We start from the raw sequence: 19192 nt of genomic DNA, 5'->3' as shown, positions 1-19192 counted from the left end.
AGAAGCCTCCGTTTTAACCCTGCTGACTACGATGATCACAAGAAGCCAAGGTGAGAAGTCATGGAACAGAACAGCAGCGATGCTGCAGGTCAGAAGCAAGATGAACCGAGGGAATACAAAAAGGGCTCACGTAATGTATTGTAATGTAATTTGGATGTTGTTACTACATCATGTTCTAAATTGTTAGTATGTAATCCAACACTTGAAGTTACCAATGAAAGCGACAAAAGATCTAGGTGCAGATTTGCAGGTGCATAAGGTCCAACCAAGCAAGACCTTTAATTACATCTTGAGTGCTGCTTTATAAATGTATTTACTAACAATCGTGCTTCAAAAGGGCAAATCTGTTAAAGGTATAGAATGCTTTTAAGTTGGAAAAGTTCCCTTAAAGCTGGTCAGCACGGCTCCCGGGCTGCCCAGAGACCACTTCACCCAGCAGGAACAGCACCGCTGAGGCTCACGGGCCCTCACTGCACACACAGGATTATTCCCTTTATTTTACCGAGGGCCACATGAAGAGTTCAAAGATTTGCAGAAGTTCACAAACAGACAGAAATGTTGATAACACAAGGACATGCTCCACTAGACAACTGCAATAAGAGATTTCACTATAAAATGAGATCGGGGTATTTCTCCTCCACTGCTCCTCTCCAGAGCTCACTTAGATAACACTTTTATTCACAGCAGGTTTGCAGCCTTCTTTGCAATGTTCAGCTTTCTAGCTTGAATCGCTGTTCCCTCTGCAGCATCTCGCTCTGCACCTCCAGACTGTGCTCCCTCTGCTGCAAGGGCTTTGTCTGACGTCCTAAAATCAGCATCACCACTCGTGCCTACTCACTAAATGCACCGTCCATTGCCCCTGCACTTCAGAAGATGCTTTCAGAAAAAAAAGGAGAATGCCCCCTCCCCTTAAACAAGTCTAGGAGACAACAGCACTTTCACAGCCTGTATTTAATATTAATCACAAGTCGTAAAGAGTCACCAGAGATGTGTCACATTACCTACAGCTAACGGCCCCGTGGCTCAGCCTTAATGTATAATCACCAGCTCTGTGGGGCTGTCTCACATTAGTGGAATTTCTGCTGAACATCTCTAAGTTAAAGATTTCTTTACGGGCTTTGATAGAGACCTTTTGATTTGCTTTAGCTCCTCTTGGTAAAAGACAGAGTTGCTGGGCCCATGCAAATCTTCCAGATGTCCCACGGATCAAAACCGTGACCGAGGGGAAAGAGTCATCTGCAAAGCACATGGGTGAAGAGAATAACACATCATCATAAATGGCAAACAGTTCACTGTGCGATAATTTAACCAGAAAGAAACGCAGGCATGATGTCAGAGGTTTTGTTTTCAAGGTTGATTCCTCCCTGACCCCAAAGACAACTCCTGGTGTGGAGCAAGTAACGCTGCTCTCTGCAGCAGGAGCTGCTGCTCTGCTCTGGGGTCTGTTCAATAACTGCCAACTTCGTTTCACCATTAAAAGTAACTTTCATGCAAATTCATGCAGATCACTGTTTCTCTCCAACTTATCTCCAGGAAATAAAAAAAGATTGTCTGGCCACTGAGTGTTCTGGTAAGACCATATGGGGACGCACTTTCCATGATCCTTCCATGACCTTCTGTAAAGGTCCCACACAAATAACAGACACAACAGCGGAAGGACAAGAGATAATGGCCAAGCTAAGACAGGGGAAGGTTCTGACTCCATATTGCGGCAAGTTTTGCCCCGCAAGGAGCAGGGACACAGCAGCTGTCCTCACAGGTTTTCCAGGCCTCCTCGGACAATGTCGGGCTGTGCTGTCCTGCTCCGAGTTCTGTGCTGACCTTGTTCACAGCAGGAGGGTTGGCTGCAGATTCCTGAGGTGCTTTAACTTGCACAATGAGTTTTAACACTGCAGTCTTGAGACTTAAAAGGCCACTGATATTAGCCACCTTAGAAGAGGGATCATCATACCTCGACAGTTTTTCTTTTCAAAATTATTTATATTTATCTTTTGCACATGTAAACCACAGATTGACACCACCAGGTAACTAGCAGATATATATTCCTTACCCAGGATTTCAGGGAAAGCACAGGGCACAGCACAGCTATATAAGCACATATGGACAAACCAAACTGGCTCCCCACAGTCACCCACGTCAGTGATCTGCCTCAAAAGTGACCTGATGAACTTGTGCATTACTGCAATTAATCTTATTGACAAATCCCCTTTGAATTATACGTTATGCACAGCAAGAAAAAAATAATCTAACCTGAGATTCTAACAGTTTACAGGATACCTCAGCAATGCATTTAGCAGAGGCAGAGTAAGGGTGAGAGCTGCCTGGCCGTTCTAGCACGCTCTGCTGCACCCGGGTCAGGAACACGCTGTGCCAGCACGAGCTGCGGGTGATGCGTGGCAGAGGCTGCCAGCGCCAGCACCTGCTGCGAGATCCGTGCAGCGATCCCAGCCAGGCTGCAGCACAACTCAAAAGAACAACTTCCTGTAGCCAGTTCAGGAGGTTCTGTGCAGTCTGTTTTCAAGGCTAGTATCTAGACTCCATCCTGTCCATAGATGAGGAGAATATATCTGTGGCAGAGCAGCAGATCTAACAGACATTAGTCTTAAACTAACAGAGCATAAAGAGAATTTTAATCTACTCTGTTAGGTAATGCTTTGATACATGAAGACTCATGGGGGATCAGTTATCCAATTCAAAGCATCACGTAATTTAATATCAGATTTTTTTTAATATGAATTTTTGATGGTGAAAACATGAGGCTGAAGCAAGTTAGATTCAGCTGTGACAGATCTCCTTTACAGCAGGTGTCATTGATAGAACAGGGTGGACACAGGAACATTATAACAGCTCCTAAGCAATTAAATAATTTGAGCTGGAAGCACTCACTGAAATATTTAGTAACATGAGACCTAAACCAAGCAAAAGCAACTGTGCAAGCATAAAGGTGTCCCATCAACCATTTGGTGAGCACTTATCCCCATCAAACATCCTGCAATCTTTATATTTTCATCCTTTTATGAACAAGGATATTTTGAAACTGTAACGCTACTGCTTTTGTCCATCAGCAATAATTCAGATGGCAGTCAGCTGCGAGTCTCTGAGTTAACAGGGTGAAAGGCACAGCCAGACGCATGAACAATTTGGATGGGCTTGTACGTGTTGGACTGTCAGTGACACTGAAGTTATTCCTGCTGCTTCACCGCAGAACAACACTCTGCTCAATCGCACACCCACAGAACAGGAAAGCCCTGAAACGTCAGATGCTTGACAAAGCACCTTTGTATTGCAGCTCACACGCAGAGTTCTAACCAGAGGAAGAAGGAATTGAGAAGTATGAACTTACTCTGCTCATTCCCTAGAGGCTGCTCCAACATCGCCAGGATGACACTGTTATCCAAAACAAAGTAACGGAAGCTATGCTTGTTTATGGTAGGTAGACGAGAGTATTTAATTAACGTGGTTTCGTTCACCAAGCTGCAAGGAGACGCGGGGCCACTGGGAGAGGGAAATGCTCCAAGTAACTGCATAATACTGCAAGTGAGAAAAACATTGGGAGTTATGACAGGTTAAGAAGACAAACTGTTCCACACAAGCACAGACTTTCACTCATACTCTTAATTTCTATCTTGATGTAGCAGTTACCCTACCAGCAGTTTGTGTTAAAACCAGTAACTCCAGAAAAACATACATGAAAACCTACAAAGAAGAGCACTCTGTCTACAGAACAATACATAAAGATATAAAGATGCTTTAAAGCTTTTTTAATGTTCATTCTTGTAAGATAATGGATAATTGGAGATAATCATCCATAGTTGTAGCCCGCTCTTCTATCAGTAAGCAAAGCAGACATGGTAGATGCGCTAGTTATGATTGCCGTTATGTTCTTCAAGCACGGATTACATTAACTTAAAACTGTTTAAGACAGAGCAGGGTCAGAGCAGCATGACCACCATGGATGGGAACTGGGAGAACTCCAGGGGTGGCCCAACAGCATCAACCTGCTCAGAGCCACAGCCTTGGGGGGCTCCCGCACGTACCGATTTAATCATCCCACATTGCACAGGATCTACCCAATACTATTAGAAACTGAAAATGTCTATGGCAGGAAACAATGAGACTTGTCCAGTGTCAGACTGAAGATCACACAATCTAACTCAGGACTTCACTCTAAACATCACCATGCAGATCAAAAATAAGGGTTTAAGTCCTCCTCACACGCTTTTCTGCTTTGCTCTGAGAACAGATAATTTCATCTCTCTAAATGGAAACAGGCACCTTTAGGCAACGAAAAAGGTTTGGACAAAAGTTCCAACAAGCGGTTGTTTTTACTCTGGAAATTACACAGTTGTTTTTACTAACAGTAAAGATTATAACAATTTTATTGCAAAGCAGAGCAAAAAAGAAAGCAGCTACTGCCTTTTGCAAAACATATTTATCCTGCCCATCCTCAATCTGTCCTGTCTACCACCATGCTGTTCATCTAGTAAACAGTGCTTTGCAGCTTCTCTGGAGCAAATCTCCATTTTCCTCTCTGTTTCCCCTCCCAACCCACACATTATCTGTTACTGCATTTCCCGCACAACCTCTCAAATATGTTAAGCAAACCCAACGCTGTGGGCAGAACAACACCCCATCCTGCAGCAGCTTCTCCCTGCTGCACCACACAGGAGACAGCAACTATCGGTCACCCCAACAAGGTGGGGATGGGACAACTTGTGGGGCTGAGGATCAGGGGGAATGGAGACACAGGATGAACAGGTCAAGGGGGAGGCGGAGGGAGCTGCTGTGTGCAGAGGGTGCAGAGCAGAGCAGCGGGGCTGCAGGGCGCCAGGCTGTGCTCCCCAGGGAAGACGCTGGCAGAGGAAGATGCAATCACAGCGATCTTTTTTTTTTTTTTTTTTCAGTGGAGCATCTCCCGTGTGAGGAAAGGCTGAGGGAGCTGGGGCTCTGGAGCTGGACAAGAGGACACTGAGGGGGGACTCATTCATGGGGATCAAGATGGAAAGGGGCAGTGTCAGGAGGATGGAGCCAGGCTCTTTTCAGTGACAACCAGTGACAGGACAAGGGGCAGTGGGTGCAAACTGGAACACAGGAGGTTCCATTTAAATATGAGAAGAAACTTCTTCCCGGTGAGGGTGGCAGAGCCTGGCCCAGGCTGCCCAGGGGGGTTGTGGAGTCTCCTTCTGTGCAGACATTCCAACCCGCCTGGACACCTTCCTGTGTAACCTCATCTGGGTGTTCCTGCTCCATAGGAGGATTGCACTGGATGAGCTTTCCAGGTCCCTTCCAGTCCCTGACACTCTGATCTGTGAACATCTGTGACAGGAGGGGGAGGCAGCTAAGGCAGAGCACACAGCAAACCTGCCCAATGGACACAACACAGGGAGCCTCTTGCTGACTTTTCAAATGCTCTTGCTACGGCACATAGATCTCACCAGCTGGGAACCCCTAATTAAAATGCTCAGACAAGACAATGCCAAACAGTAAACACACTGACAAATCCCATACCATGTTAGGGTAGCTTCAGCAGCATCCTTCACTCTCATGGATGCGGGGTTGGGCTCCTTATCTCCTTTGTACTTGACCTCCTGTTCGCTGTTCTTGGATTTACTTCCTGAAATGCCCAGCTCCACAATCTCCAGCACCTCTTTCAAACAATCCTAAAACACAGAAGGAACCACCTTAAAGCAGAAGTGCTTTGATAGATGTCTTCAAGACCTCAGCAGAAGAGTGATATACCATTGATTGAAACAAAGTACTGCTGGTAATATGAGCTCAGAAATAAATGCAGAAGATTATTCTAATAGACAGTGTTAGAACAAGATCACATTTGCTGTAGGAACAATATTTTCTCCACTGACAGATGTCTACTTATGTTTGTATTCTAACGGTCAAAAGTGCTCTGAATAAATACATACAGACTGTATATTCCATTACATATGATTACATATGTACAAAATTGCCAAGAGGACTGAGAATGCAACTGAAAAACATATTTAAAGAGATAATTAATGCATTTCTGAGACACTCTGCAGAACTTTTAATTAAGCGCATTAAGAACGAAATCATCTGGAAAATCTCAAGAAATCCTTTTCCAAATCTTTTGCTTGCCAACAGCTGCCAGAAGTAAAATATATCATGGCACCTACTTCATCAAGAGAAACAATAATAGTAATTCTAAAAGTACACAGCAACAGCAGATCTGCTCCAGGAGAGGCCAGGGCTCGGCACAGCTGCAGGTGTGACTCACAAGTGTTGCTCGTCACAAAATCACTTGCTGAAAATATCTGAATTGCAATAGCAAAGGTTCAAATCTTATGGCTTGAGCTATAGAAGAACAAGGAAAGCATTCTCATTAATAAATAACTGGCTAAAATTGGAACACAAGGGGTCGTTTTTTACCACCAGACACCAGGCAGGGTTCTACATCTTGGCCTGTGTCCTTCCTTATATTCAGAATTGATGCAGAAAATTGGTGAAGAGGAAGATTAAAGTTTTCTTACAGAGCAAAATCAACCAGAGTTGAGATGCAAACACTAACTGTGAAGAATTACAGGAGTTCACAGCACTGGCTAGTGAAACAGCAGTTGAAATTCAAAGCAAATATAAGGTGACACCCCTGGAAAATTGCAATTCTCATACCTGTGAATGCACTGAAAGGTTCCCAGCTGGCTATCACTACTTGGAATGAGCTACTAAGTGTCCAGTATGTACTACACACAGTGTGTAACACTATCTCGACACGTAATCATAGTCAAAATAGAAGAAACTAATGAAAGGAAATAAAGCATTATGGAACTCAGTAAAGCTATGCAGTGCCACATCCAGGGAAAGCATCTTGTCCTGGTCACCTGCTGCCACGCCAGAGCCCCAAAGTGCACACAGAAAGCACCTTTACTTAAAGTCCCACTTGTGGGTTTGCAATTTTCATTTAAAAAAATACACATATTTTTATCTATGCCATAGAAAAGACATAAATAATATATACAGATATTGAAAACATATGTTCTATATAAAACTATATTAAAATATTCTATAATATATATTAATATACATTGTATATAACAATAGGGAAAGATCTCTGAGCTGTCTCTAGGGAACCAACAATGAAGAGATGCATTGTGTTCAGTTGTTGAACAGCAGCACAGAAGGCTGTTGGAAACATGCATCTCTCATTTCCTGCACTGTTCAAGCTTCCCAGCAAAATCCATCTTGGGTTCAGCTATTGAACTGAGCCTTGCTCAGTTCCTAGATCACTGGTTTCTTGGTGAAACACACTACTATTATAAAGATATTTGCATCCAAGGAATTCTGTTAAGTCTCAAAAATGTTTTAGTCAGGTAAGAGCTGAGGAATAAGAAGAGACATTACTTTTGGTAAACTATAATATACATAGGCCATTAGTTCCCATATTTCTCTTTTCAGTTTCTGAGGTTTTTTTTCTGGTTTTCTTCTTTTTCCAGTTTCACAACGCAAGAAGAAAGATCAAGACATTCTCAGAAAGGCAATTTTAAAGCCAAAACTCTTCTTGGTGAATAAAGAGTAGAAATCAAAATTCAAAACTACTTTGCACAGAGACTAGTTTTGAACTTCCTATATACTTTTGAGAACTAACCAACTGCATCAAGGACAGGTTGGGCACAAAAAGCATCACAATCTATCGAGCAGAGATGCAAACCTTCTCGTCCAGCATGTCGGGGTGCTCGGTGAGCCAGATGCAGAGGCACTGGAAGGCGGCGACGATCATGGAGTGCAGGTCACGGGAGTGCAGCGGGGCCGGGCGGCTGCACTGGTACACGATGTAGCTGCACACGGAGCTGATGGCTCTCTTGCGATCTGAGGAGTCCACCACCACCTTCACCTGTGCACAGCAAACAAGAGAGCTCCACAGGAATCTTCCAGAGAAGAAACGGTTTGAAAAAGCCTTTTTCAATGCAGTTTTAAGAAATAGGAATAAACGGTTGAGCTCTTTTAGGATTACAGCTTAAAAGATGTGGGTAAAAGTATTTAACAGCAATGGGTATTGAAACTTAAAGGAAAGAATCGCTGTGTTGAGGTGCCACTATGTTGCACGGCTTCGTTTCCAAGAGCAAGAGTGGTACCAATATAGTTCGGTAAGAAACTAAGCACTGAATAAATCAGTATTTGAAACTTATTAGGGGTAAATACCTCTCTCCTTCAGCCCTACCAACCCATTCTGTACCTCTGAGAACCCCGCACTGCCAAGTCTCCATTCCACAGGGCTTCATTCTACTCACATAACTTCCCACTAGGCATATTTCACAGAATTCCAGAATGTCAGGGGTTGAAGGGCCCTGGAAAGCTCATCCAGTGCAATCCCCCATGGAGCAGGAACACCCAGATGAGGTTACACAGGAAGGTGTCCAGGCGAGTTGGAATGTCTGCAGAGAAGGAGACTCCACAACTCCCCTGGGCAGCCTGGGCCAGGCTCTGCCACCCTCACCAGGAAGAAGTTTCTTCTCATATTTAAATGGAACCTCCTGTGTTCCAGTTTGCACCCACTGCCCCTTGTCCTGTCACTGGTTGTCACTGAAAAGAGCCTGGCTCCATCCTCCTGACACTGCCCCTTTCCATATTGATCCCCAGGAATGAGTCCCCCCTCAGTGTCCTCTTGTCCAGCTCCAGAGCCCCAGCTCCCTCAGCCTTTCCTCACACGGGAGATGCTCCACTCCCTGCAGCATCTTTGTTGCCCTATATTTTGTCAGCACAGGAACTTTCACCAGTGAAAAAGGGACAGAAAACCCATCCTCAAACAAAAACCATCAAAAACCCCCATAACCCCCGCCAGGACTCATTGCAAAACTCCCTCAGCTTCTCTCTCAACTCAGGGCTCCAGGGCACCAGGCTCAGAGCAGAGGCCCAGTGAAGAGCCTGGTATAGAGACATGAGGATCTACATTATAAAACTAAAGAACTGAATTCTCTTCTGTTTTCTTCCCAGCCTGTGACTTGGCACAGGAACAGTCAGTTTTCCTCCTCTGCCCACACCGTATAAAGCTTTACTCATGAGGGTGCACCCTTATCCCAGCACGACAGTGGTTGGTCTTGCTGGTGCCACCAGCAGCTGTTCTCCACAAAGCGGGGTGAAGGCAGCGTTACCTTCACAAGTGTAAGATCTGCAGCAGAGTCCCATCCAGATGAGCCTATGAAAAGCAGGTTGGTGAACCAGCACTCTTGCAGGAAACAGGATTTTCCGATTTACCAAGTCCCACTGGTAACCTGGTGCTGAAGCAGGGCAGCCCCTGAGCTGGGAAGGGCTTTGGGACCTGTCACCTCCAAAGGCACAAGCAGAACCGGTTCTCCACTCACTGCTCTGCAGTAAGAGGTGATCTCTTCCTACCCTTTGTTAGGAAGCAAAAAGATATTCAAGATACCCCAGAGGAAGAATTACTTCAGTTGCATGAGAATATACTAAGATGATGATATTTAATATTAACCTGGGTAGGCATCTGAAAAGATAATGTATTTTCTCATTCCTGTCTCATTGCAAGTCAAGAGCAAAAAAAACAAACACAAAAAACCCACAGAACCCCAACCAACCAAGCAACCCACCCCCTGGCTTAACCACATAAGCCGCAGGAACCCCTAGTTCTGTATGATGCTCTATAAGATGTAATAACCATACATTAACTCATTGCACAACACTTTCAAATGCTCCTTCAGCTCGTGCTGCTGCAGTAATAAATAAATAAGCGCCCAGCTCAACATGGCTCCGTGCTGACTCTATGCCCTAAAAAATGCCTGAGACACACACATTTCAGAGAGATCTGTCAAGGTCCTGGGGGAATGTGATGGGAAATGCTGAACGGTCATTCCAGGTCATGGTGGCTGTTGTAAATAAACAGGACTTCTGCTTAAGAAACATCATGAAATGCAGCTTGGGGACAAGAGGCTTCAAGCAGAAAAGGGCATTTTATTTCTCAGCAAAAAAAGCCCTCCACCACCTAGTAGCTTTGAGTTCAGTTGTTTGCTGTTGAATCAAGATCAGCTCTGAAGAAGTAATGCCTTCATATTAGAAATACACTATCATTTTCTAAGCTCAGAAAGCTATTTCCAATATGAGATGGAAGGGAAAAAGCAGGTACAGCCCTTAGAAAAAGAGCAATTAAGTTGTTTAATACCCTGACATATTTTCACTCTCCCAACTAAGAACAGGAAAATCTCTTATTTGTAAGTCTTGTTCCACACTGAACAGACCAGCAAAGCAAAGCTCTGAGAAATGGTTCATGTGGGCTTGAAAACCAACGGCCCAGGCCCCTGCACTGCCACTGGAAGCTTAGTGCTGAGTTTCTCCTCAACTCTGCAACCTCATATGGCAGATAGATCCCCGGCAGTGCAAAAACAGAAGCCCAGAACAGATGGGAATCCATAAGAATGGGCAGCAGCCACCCAGCTAGTGCAACAAGAGCAGAGACAGTCCAGCGCAGCCACCAAGATGCTGCAGGGAGTGGAGCATCTCCCATGTGAGGAAAGGCTGAGGGAGCTGGGGCTCTGGAGCTGGACAAGAGGAGGCTGAGGGGGGACTCATTCCTGGGGATCAAGATGGAAAGGGGCAGTGTCAGGAGGATGGAGCCAGGCTCTGCTGGTGACAACCAGTGACAGGACAAGGGGCAATGGGTGCAAACTGGAACACAGGAGGTTCCACTTGAATATGAGAAGAAACTTGTTCCTGGTGAGGGTGTCAGAGCCTGGCCCAGGCTGCCCAGGGGGTTGTGGAGTCTCCTTCTCTGCAGACATTCCAACCCGCCTGGACACCTTCCTGTGTAACCTCATCTGGGTGTTCCTGCCCCATGGGGGGATTGCACTGGGGCCCTTCAACCCTTGACATCCTGGGATTCTGTAACAGAGCCACATGTCTCTGAACAAACCACCCTGAGGTTCACATGGAGCCAACAGGTGGTGACAGGGCCACGTCACTGGAGCCACAGAGCGTTCACACAAGGAGATGCTGGAGTGTAAAAGTACAAACTCAGACACAGCTGCCTGCTCGCTGGCACGACTTTCACCCAACCAGGACTACGACCACCCTTGGAGAAAAGCTAGAGCACACAAAGAGTCACCTCTCACCTTGGCCAGTCCGGACAGAAGCTCCAGCGCGGCCAGAGAGATGCTCATATCCTGTCTCCACTGCGAGTTGAGTCTCTGCGTGACCAGGTGGATGCTGCGGATCAGCAGCCCAGCAGCTGTATCTGTATGAAGAGCTAGGATATAACCCCACACCGCACCGCAGGGAGGGAAAACAACCACGCGTTAGTGACAAGAGGCAAAGCACAGGCACAAGCCAAAGCAGCCACAATACACACGTTAAATCAAACTACAGACAACCCTGAATCTACAACTTGGGCTGGTGACTTTTGCACAGGCTAACTCCCTTATAGACACCACCAGACATCTCACAAATACATTCAGACTAGCTTATCTTTTTAAAAGACATTTTGGACAATCCCAGCTCTTGCTATTGTACTTCAATTGCTGTCATGTCCTGCAGGCTCAGAAAAATTTTGGCATTGGAAATGTATATTAAACATTAGTACTTGTATATTTAGGCATCAGTAATGAACTAATAGAGCTTGTGTAACTTCAGATATGCCAGAAGTTACTCATTCTTTCTAAATCTACTGTTTATCACAAGTTGTACTAGTTAGGTAACTGCAGATAATTAAAGAATCAGGTCTGGAGAAAAATATGCAATTATTTCCAGACCTTTAATTTCCCTGAGTCTCTAGCTCAAAATTACAAATAGAAAATGATTTAATATCACTTGTTCTCATTTCAAAACACAAGGAATACAAATACTGTTCACATTTGTTAAGTAGGCAAATTAATTTCAGAAATGAAAACTGCTAAATGACTGGTTATAGAGACACGAGAACCATGACAGCTCAGGTGTATCCTTCCAAAACTTAAATCTTCATGCTTAACACTGGAGAACTAAAGTCAGTGTTACACTAGTAGTATATTCAACTGTCTGCTGCAGTTAAACAGCAAAAATAGACCATCGTTTTTCAATTCTCTCTTGTCTGAAGCATCCAGCAGAAACACATGAATTCTTTCCCACCTTACCTTCTGTGCACAGGAAATTTTAAAAATCCAATGAAATTAACACATCACAAAAATATCTTTCAAGTCATGCCATGGTTCAAAGACTCAATAAGTTAAATATTTAAAAGATTATTTTTTTAACCTCACAAATGAATATTTTTGCAAGCACTTGTCAGTGAAAACCCGTATGAATTAAAACACAATTCAGATGGTGTGCTGCAAACCAACACCTTAATAATTTCAAACAAATCATGTAGGGTAAGCAACAACATGGTTCTATGAGTCATTAGAATATACTACAATCTTCCCTGATAATCTCCATCCTCTCCTTAGTTAAAGAAGTAGAGAAAAAATCCCCACAGTTTTGGTTGGCGAGAACAGAGTTGTCAACCCAGGCTACAACATGACAAAGGTGACGTGTTCTCATATTCACCCAGCCAAGATCAGCTAAACTGACGAAGGCCAAAGGAGTCAGTAAATTCCAGCATCTCGACATTTGGCTGGCTTCCCACACAGAGATTTAGAAGAACATGGACTTTATTACAAAGACACATTACAAGACACAGCAAACTAAAGTTAATTACTAAATTATCTTGTAGTAACAAATGCCACATCACAAGCATTCTGCTTACTTGCTCTGCAAAACCAGGAATCCCTCAAACACTCTTTAAATATGGTTTAGGAAAAGGTGCTGCAGAAGTCACGTAAGCATTTGGAATGCTACCAAAACGAATGAAGCAATTAATCCCCACTTGGTGCACATTTATCCCGCTATTGTTCATGAAAACCAAGTGTCTTGAAGACATAAGCTAAAGTAAAGCAGTTTGCAAACACTTTTACATTCTTATTTTTAAAATAACAGGGTCCTTTAGTAGGATTAAAAACCAACCGACTACAGAGCGCACGTGAGCACAAAGGCAATGAACAAAGGGCTATGCACCCTGGGTCCAGACCCCCCCCCACATATTAATTAGTGTGTTAGCCAGAAATGAACAGAAGAAACCCACCAGACGTCACCCTGGTACATCATGGGGGTGTTTTCAGAAGCGCTGTCCTTACCATAGTCCCTCAGAAGCGCTTGTGCTGGCCTCTCACTGTCAGGCGTTGTGGGCTCCGTGCTGCCCCCGCTCGCGGTGCTGATGCCGCTGTTAGTGCGGCTGTGGCTTTTGAACACGTTATTTTCACCACCGTTCTGCAAATTGAAAGTCAGTTTTGAGCAATGAGATGGTTCTTGTGAGACCTGGACAGGCTGGAGAGTTGGGCAGAGAAAAACTTAATGAAATCTTACAAGGGCAAGTGTAGAGTCTTGAATCTGGGCAGGAACAAGCCCAGGTTCCAGTGTAAGCTGGGGAATGACCTGTTGGAGAGCAGCGTAGGGGAAAGGGACCTGGGCATCCTGGGGACAGCAGGGTGACCATGAGCCAGCACTGGGCCCTTGTGGCCAGGAAGCCAATGGTACCTGGGGTGGGTTAGAAGGGGGTGGTCAGTAGGTCAGAGAGGTTCTCCTGCCCCTCTGCTCTGCCCTGAGGAGACCACACCTGGAATATTGTGTCCAGCTGTGGCCCCTCAGTTCCAGCAGGACAGGGAACTGCTGCAGAGAGTCCAGTGCAGCCACCAAGATGCTGCAGGGAGTGGAGCATCTCCCGTGTGAGGAAAGGCTGAGGGAGCTGGGGCTCTGGAGCTGGACAAGAGGACACTGAGGGGGGACTCATTCATGGGGATCAATGTGGAAAGGGGGAGTGTCAGGAGGATGGAGCCAGGCTCTTCTGGTGACAACCAGTGACAGGACAAGGGGCAATGGGTGCAAACTGGAACACAGGAGGTTCCACTTGAATATGAGAAGCAACTTGTTGGGGGTGAGGGTGGCAGAGCCTGGCCCAGGCTGCCCAGGGGGTTGTGGAGTCTCCTTCTCTGCAGACATTCCAACCCGCCTGGACACCTTCCTGTGTAACCTCATCTGGGTGTTCCTGCTCCATGGGGGGATTGCACTGGATGAGCTTTCCAGGTCCCTTCCAAGCCCTGACACTCTGGGATTCTGTGAGTTCCCTATACCAGAGGATGCTCTCAGGTACAATGGAGGAAAAAAAAGACAATCAAAGCTCAAGATGCTGACTGAGCACCTTGCTACAGCAGATAACATTAGTAAAGTGTTCTTTCTGAAGCGGGAACTTCATAAACAAAAAATACTTACCGTTTCCATCTGACAGCCAATGGCTTCTAACAGTGCTGAATCTTGAACAATATTTAACATTGCACCTGAAGAATCAGATAGAAGGTAACTAAGGATGGCAGTACAATATTCACTGCTAAAATTTGCAAAGAAGCACTGAAAGTCTAACAGACAGGATCACCATCCTGTTCTACAAAAACTCTTATAAAGTGGTGTATAAAACAGGATTTGCTTCGGGTTTAGCCATGTGAAGCCGATGAGAGCTGAGAGAGTGTGTTTTCAGCTACTTTCAAAATGCTTTGAACATAGTTTTTTAGTATTCCTCAGTTCATAAGGATTTTGGTTTCACAGAAGGCCTGGAAACGCTCCTTGTCTCCCATCAGATTGTGCTAATTTAAAAAGTCAGGCTACATTTATGATATCTACTGATTCTGTGTATAAAATAAGGGTATTTGTTAGATAACTGAGAGAGCTGCGTAGTCCAGATCCACCTCAAGGGTTACACAGTGGCCTTGGCCCCTTCTCCACTTTGGCCATTAGAAGCCAAAAGGCAGCTGGTGACTAGAAACAAAACCATATTTTCAAGTCCTAATGAACTATCAGTACATAGAACAACCCACTGGAAGATCAAGTGAATAACGTCTGGTCCAGTCAGCCCTTAAGACATCAGCACAAGGGACCGCGCTTGCCCTCATACTGATGTGGCCAGTGAAAAGAACACCCAAACCATGGTAATGTGAGGAGTTTTACTTTTAGAAAGATATTTCTGCCTGCCCCACCAAAAAAAAGGGCTAATTTTTGTATAATTGATAATCTGTAGGTTTACAGAGCAAATTAAAAATTGTTTTTGTTTTAATGTGGCTAAAATAAAACCAATTTCCTAAATGAGGAGGCCAGTTCCTAATGTGAGGTGAGATACGCTGAAATTCTCTCTCCCTGGAAGTCACCCCCGGCCTCTCGCCGTCTGTGCTTTGTTTTCCAGCAGTGCCCAAAACACTGTCATGAAAAGCTGAGGCTCCAAGGGCAGGGGCAGCCAACCCTGTGGCCCCAGCCCAGGCAGCAGGCAGGGAACTCTTCTGTCTCAGGAGAGACAACGACACCCAAGTGTAAGACACTGTTCATTACAATTGCGGGTGCATTCTGGGTGCTGCAGTGAACCAGCATCACCCCGGGAAAGCAGCAGCAAGGACACAGTGCCAGGTATTTAAACTTTCAGCTGCCCTCCCTTCCCCAGCAAGGAATGTTTGGGAAAACACCACTTACTGTATGAAGGCAAACGCACCTCTCGCTGTCAAACATTTAGCGAGCAGCTGGAAACGGGGATTTGGTTGAGAAGCTGGTGGCACGTGTGAGAATCTCTGGTTAACTGGAGACTCATGAATCCTCTCCAGCCAAAACATCACATACGGAAAAGGGGTTTAGCAACAGGAATATGGGTGAGATGGTCTGGTACGGACCATCGTGGAAACAAGAATGGGAAACAGCATCTTCCCAGCTCATCAAGGAGGGTGCAGGATGCTCAGGTGGGTTTAACTACCTGTCACCCTGCAGCCACACTTGGAAAACTGGTTATCTGCACCCCCTCACCAACACTGCCTGCAAATAACCCTTCCTTCACATCATTCTCCTCTAGTCTTCCGCTGGTCAAGGCATTATTTCAGCCTCTGCAAGGAAACTCCGCGAATCCTGCAGCCTGGATTTGTTCCCCTGCACATTCTCCCAGCACCAGCGTGTCTGTGTCCTCTTAAACACACACAAGGCCAGTGCTATTGTAAATACTGAAGGACAAGAACAACACAATGTGCAAAAAGGCACTTTTAGAGACAGAAAAATAAGGCAGAATAAAAGCCAAGCACATTTTTTACTTGTCTAAAAAGATATTTAACTTGACAGATTACGCACTATTCAGGTTTTCAGCTTCCACTTACTGAGTATTCAGAATAATCTTAACACACTCATCACCACAAAGAACAGTTTGGTACCGAAGTACAAAGCATCTCCAGACTCTGCTCCAAAGCCTCTGTCTGAGGATTTACACAGTGCTAAACAAATGTCAGCTGTATTTAGCCCGTGCTGGACCACTGGTCACCCAGTATCTGTTTCTAGGCTATGCCAGAAACTAAAATGCTGCCTGAAACCCATTACTCAAAAATCCTTCCTAATATTAAATCTTTTCTATTTTCCTGTTTCCATTTGTACTTACGACTGACGTTTCCTGCTACAATGTGCTTTACTTTCCTAGTACTATTCCACATTTGTAAAAAGAGAGAAATTACTTTAACAAAAAAGTGAGATTTTCAAGATGTTTTTGTAACATGATTATACAAATGATAACCTGCCAGGAACCTTATCTTTTTTCTTGCAATCAACATTTTACCAATAACCCATATTATTCCAGAACAGATTAAGACAGACAATTCTATAACACAGTTAATAAAGTAAAAAGTTGAACTAACCTAGTATCATTTGAGTGTTGTTGGGATCTGTTTCCGTTTGCAGAGCTCCTATAAGAATATTCACAAGCCTCAGCTTCAAGGAGAGGAAGGTTACTGGTTTATCATACGTTGAGCTGTCATCGTTGCTGAATTTCCCTTCCAGGACAACCTGAAGGAAAACCACATGTATTTCAGTATCAGAGAGCAGATCAGCGCAGTTTCAGAGCCGACAGCCACAGCACACGGTGCTCCCACAGGCTTTGCTGTGAGAGACAAACACACCACCAAAGCCAACCCACAGGTCACCCAAATCCCACTCCCAACTAACCAGGAACACAAAAACAGAAACGCGAAACAAGGCGGTGAGTTTACTACCTCAGACTTTATGGTTCCAAAATGATGAGGGAGAGGTAACAAGGACAGTAAGATGTGAATCGAAGCTCTTCTTAGCTCTGTGGGGTTTACATAGATTTTAAACTTTGAGAGTTCTCTGCAAATCAAAGCATCATACAGTTAATCAACTTTTCACAGGAATTTAGAGTCAAATTTACTTAAAATTAAATATATAGCCACCCAGCAGTCTTAAACAATTTGCGGTATACAATGTAGCTGTTCTTCTGGGCTCAGGAGTCTTTTTCTTTTCTTTTTAACAGCAGCAATAACACAATGACTTAGGGCAGAAACCATCACTTGCAAAGGATTCTGTACCCCATATAAAAGCAATGAGCTGATGAAAGCATTATTAATATACCGCACCTTCAAAGCAGGAAGTTTGGGTCTCAAACCCACCCAGGATTATCAGAGATGCCCAGAATACGCTCGTGCGCACGTTGCATAAAACACCAGCTGCTTAGCTAACAGATCCAACTGTTTTTCTGTAGCCACCAGCACATTCTACTCACAAGACCTATCCAAAAGAAGCAATGGCTCAGACTGAAGCCCAGAATATGAACACCCTATGCATAACTTCAAAATAAAATGCAGCACCAAGGCATAAAACATATGTTGAAGGCAGCACCAAGTTCATTAACAAAATGTCCAGAAATCTATAAAGCTCCGACAAGTGAGGTCACATCTTCTGGTTTAAGAACTAAAGTATCGATTTTTCTATTTAATGATGTGTAAGACGACTCTCTTAATGAAGTCATTAGTGGCTGTTGCTGTGGTGAATAGCCTGTGAAATTTTACTTAAAAATCACTAGGTGATCAACATATTTGAGCTAAATCACTCGTCCTCCCTATTCTTATAAATACTGCTTTCCATCAATGAATATGTAGATAACACAGCTCACATATTTCATTTAAAATAACAGCGCTATTGCTTTAAAAAGGTGGCATTAAATAAAACTGAAAATTAGAGCTTCTGAGGTGCCACTGTTATCACCATCAAATACATACACACTATGGGGTCCACACCACAGATTTTCTTCAGTGAAATTACTCGGAATGACAGAAGCCTCACAAGATAAACACCTCCCCACACTTCTGACAATGTTTATATGGAAATAACAATTTACCTGTCGGGTAAAATGGTTTCAAGAGCCGAAATGAAATAAGGAACGACGACATCAATCCCTTTCAGGTCACAGCAGAACAACGGGGGAGAGTTGAGAATAATGCTGGCAAGAACGGGGTGGCAAACAAAATCCGCTATCTGCAAACCCTGAATTAAAAGCATGTAAAATCTGACAAAGAAAGATGAGGTTAAATTATTTGCACACAAAAAGCATCCGCATCCCACATGAATAAGAATCTGCAGACGCTATTTGACCTTTCCTATATAACACAGAGGGAGTTTCAAAATCGGAGCTAGGATATGTTTAAGGAACATCCTCTTGCCAATTACTTTAGCACCCAAGCAGCTTAACAAACTCCCTCACAAACCACCTGTACTCCAGGTGAGAAGCTGGTCCAGCAGTGTTCTGGAAGGCTCTGGTGGGCCCAGCAGGGTCTGCACCACAGGGCTCCCAGCGAGACTGGGCCAGACCTTGATGTGAACTCCCCAACACAAGCCTTGCAAACACAGAGGAATCTCACTGGCTGGGTAAGAGAAACACAAACTATCCACAGAGAACACATTGCAAGATGTGAGAAATTAAAATAGTTCTGTCTTCTGGAAGTTTTGATGCCACCTGAGACAAATGGACCTGGGCAGTTTGAGAGGGTCACGGCCTCAAGCTGGGTCTCTGCCTCTGGCCTGTGCTATTTCACATTTAACACTAATTTGATGATAGACAAGACTGCCTTTTCATTGGAAACAAAACTGAAAACAGAGGTCATTCAGAACACAACTATTCTAAATAAAACAGTTGAATTTGTGGATTTCTAAATTTAAAGGGGGGAAAAAAACCCCACACCACAAACACATTCCACCCCAGTGTTGTGGTGTATGACAATGTAAGACCCTTCATGGTCTAATAAAGTGCACATAGCCTTACGTCTGCACACTTACTTTTTCCATCTGAACAACATTCAGTGACAAATAAATACATCAAAAAAATAAAACAAACCAGAACGCAAGAGGC

General features: G+C 44.3%; 1 protein-coding gene across 9 annotated transcripts in view; it reads right to left on the bottom strand.

Moving 5' to 3' along the window:
• RALGAPB (Ral GTPase activating protein non-catalytic subunit beta) overlaps nucleotides 1-19192 on the bottom strand; it is a 70167-nt gene that overhangs the window by 17858 nt on the left and 33117 nt on the right. For 7 of the 9 annotated variants that reach the window (XR_013922925.1, XM_080354930.1, XM_080354933.1 and 4 more), the window contains 10 exons: nucleotides 18185-18352; nucleotides 17043-17157; nucleotides 16689-16836; nucleotides 14254-14318; nucleotides 13122-13254; nucleotides 11088-11221; nucleotides 7679-7861; nucleotides 5509-5660; nucleotides 3344-3531; nucleotides 1130-1236 (listed from right to left, as the gene is read on the bottom strand). Coding sequence is in view for 8 of the 9 variants with exons in the window: in XM_080354930.1 (XP_080211056.1) it covers nucleotides 1130-1236; nucleotides 3344-3531; nucleotides 5509-5660; nucleotides 7679-7861; nucleotides 11088-11221; nucleotides 13122-13254; nucleotides 14254-14318; nucleotides 16689-16836; nucleotides 17043-17157; nucleotides 18185-18352 (1393 nt within the window). In the remaining variant the exon portion in view is untranslated. The remainder of the gene's footprint in view (nucleotides 1-1129; nucleotides 1237-3343; nucleotides 3532-5508; nucleotides 5661-7678; nucleotides 7862-11087; nucleotides 11222-13121; nucleotides 13255-14253; nucleotides 14319-16688; nucleotides 16837-17042; nucleotides 17158-18184; nucleotides 18353-19192) is intronic. The other 2 variants (XM_080354931.1, XM_080354935.1) reach the window with 2 other exon arrangements.

The sequence above is a fragment of the Nesoenas mayeri genome (assembly GCF_963082525.1).
Source record: "Nesoenas mayeri genome assembly, chromosome: 16".
In the NCBI taxonomy this organism is placed as follows: domain Eukaryota; kingdom Metazoa; phylum Chordata; class Aves; order Columbiformes; family Columbidae; genus Nesoenas; species Nesoenas mayeri.
Note: the sequence above shows the minus strand (reverse complement) of the source record. Positions and strands in the feature narration are given on the sequence as shown.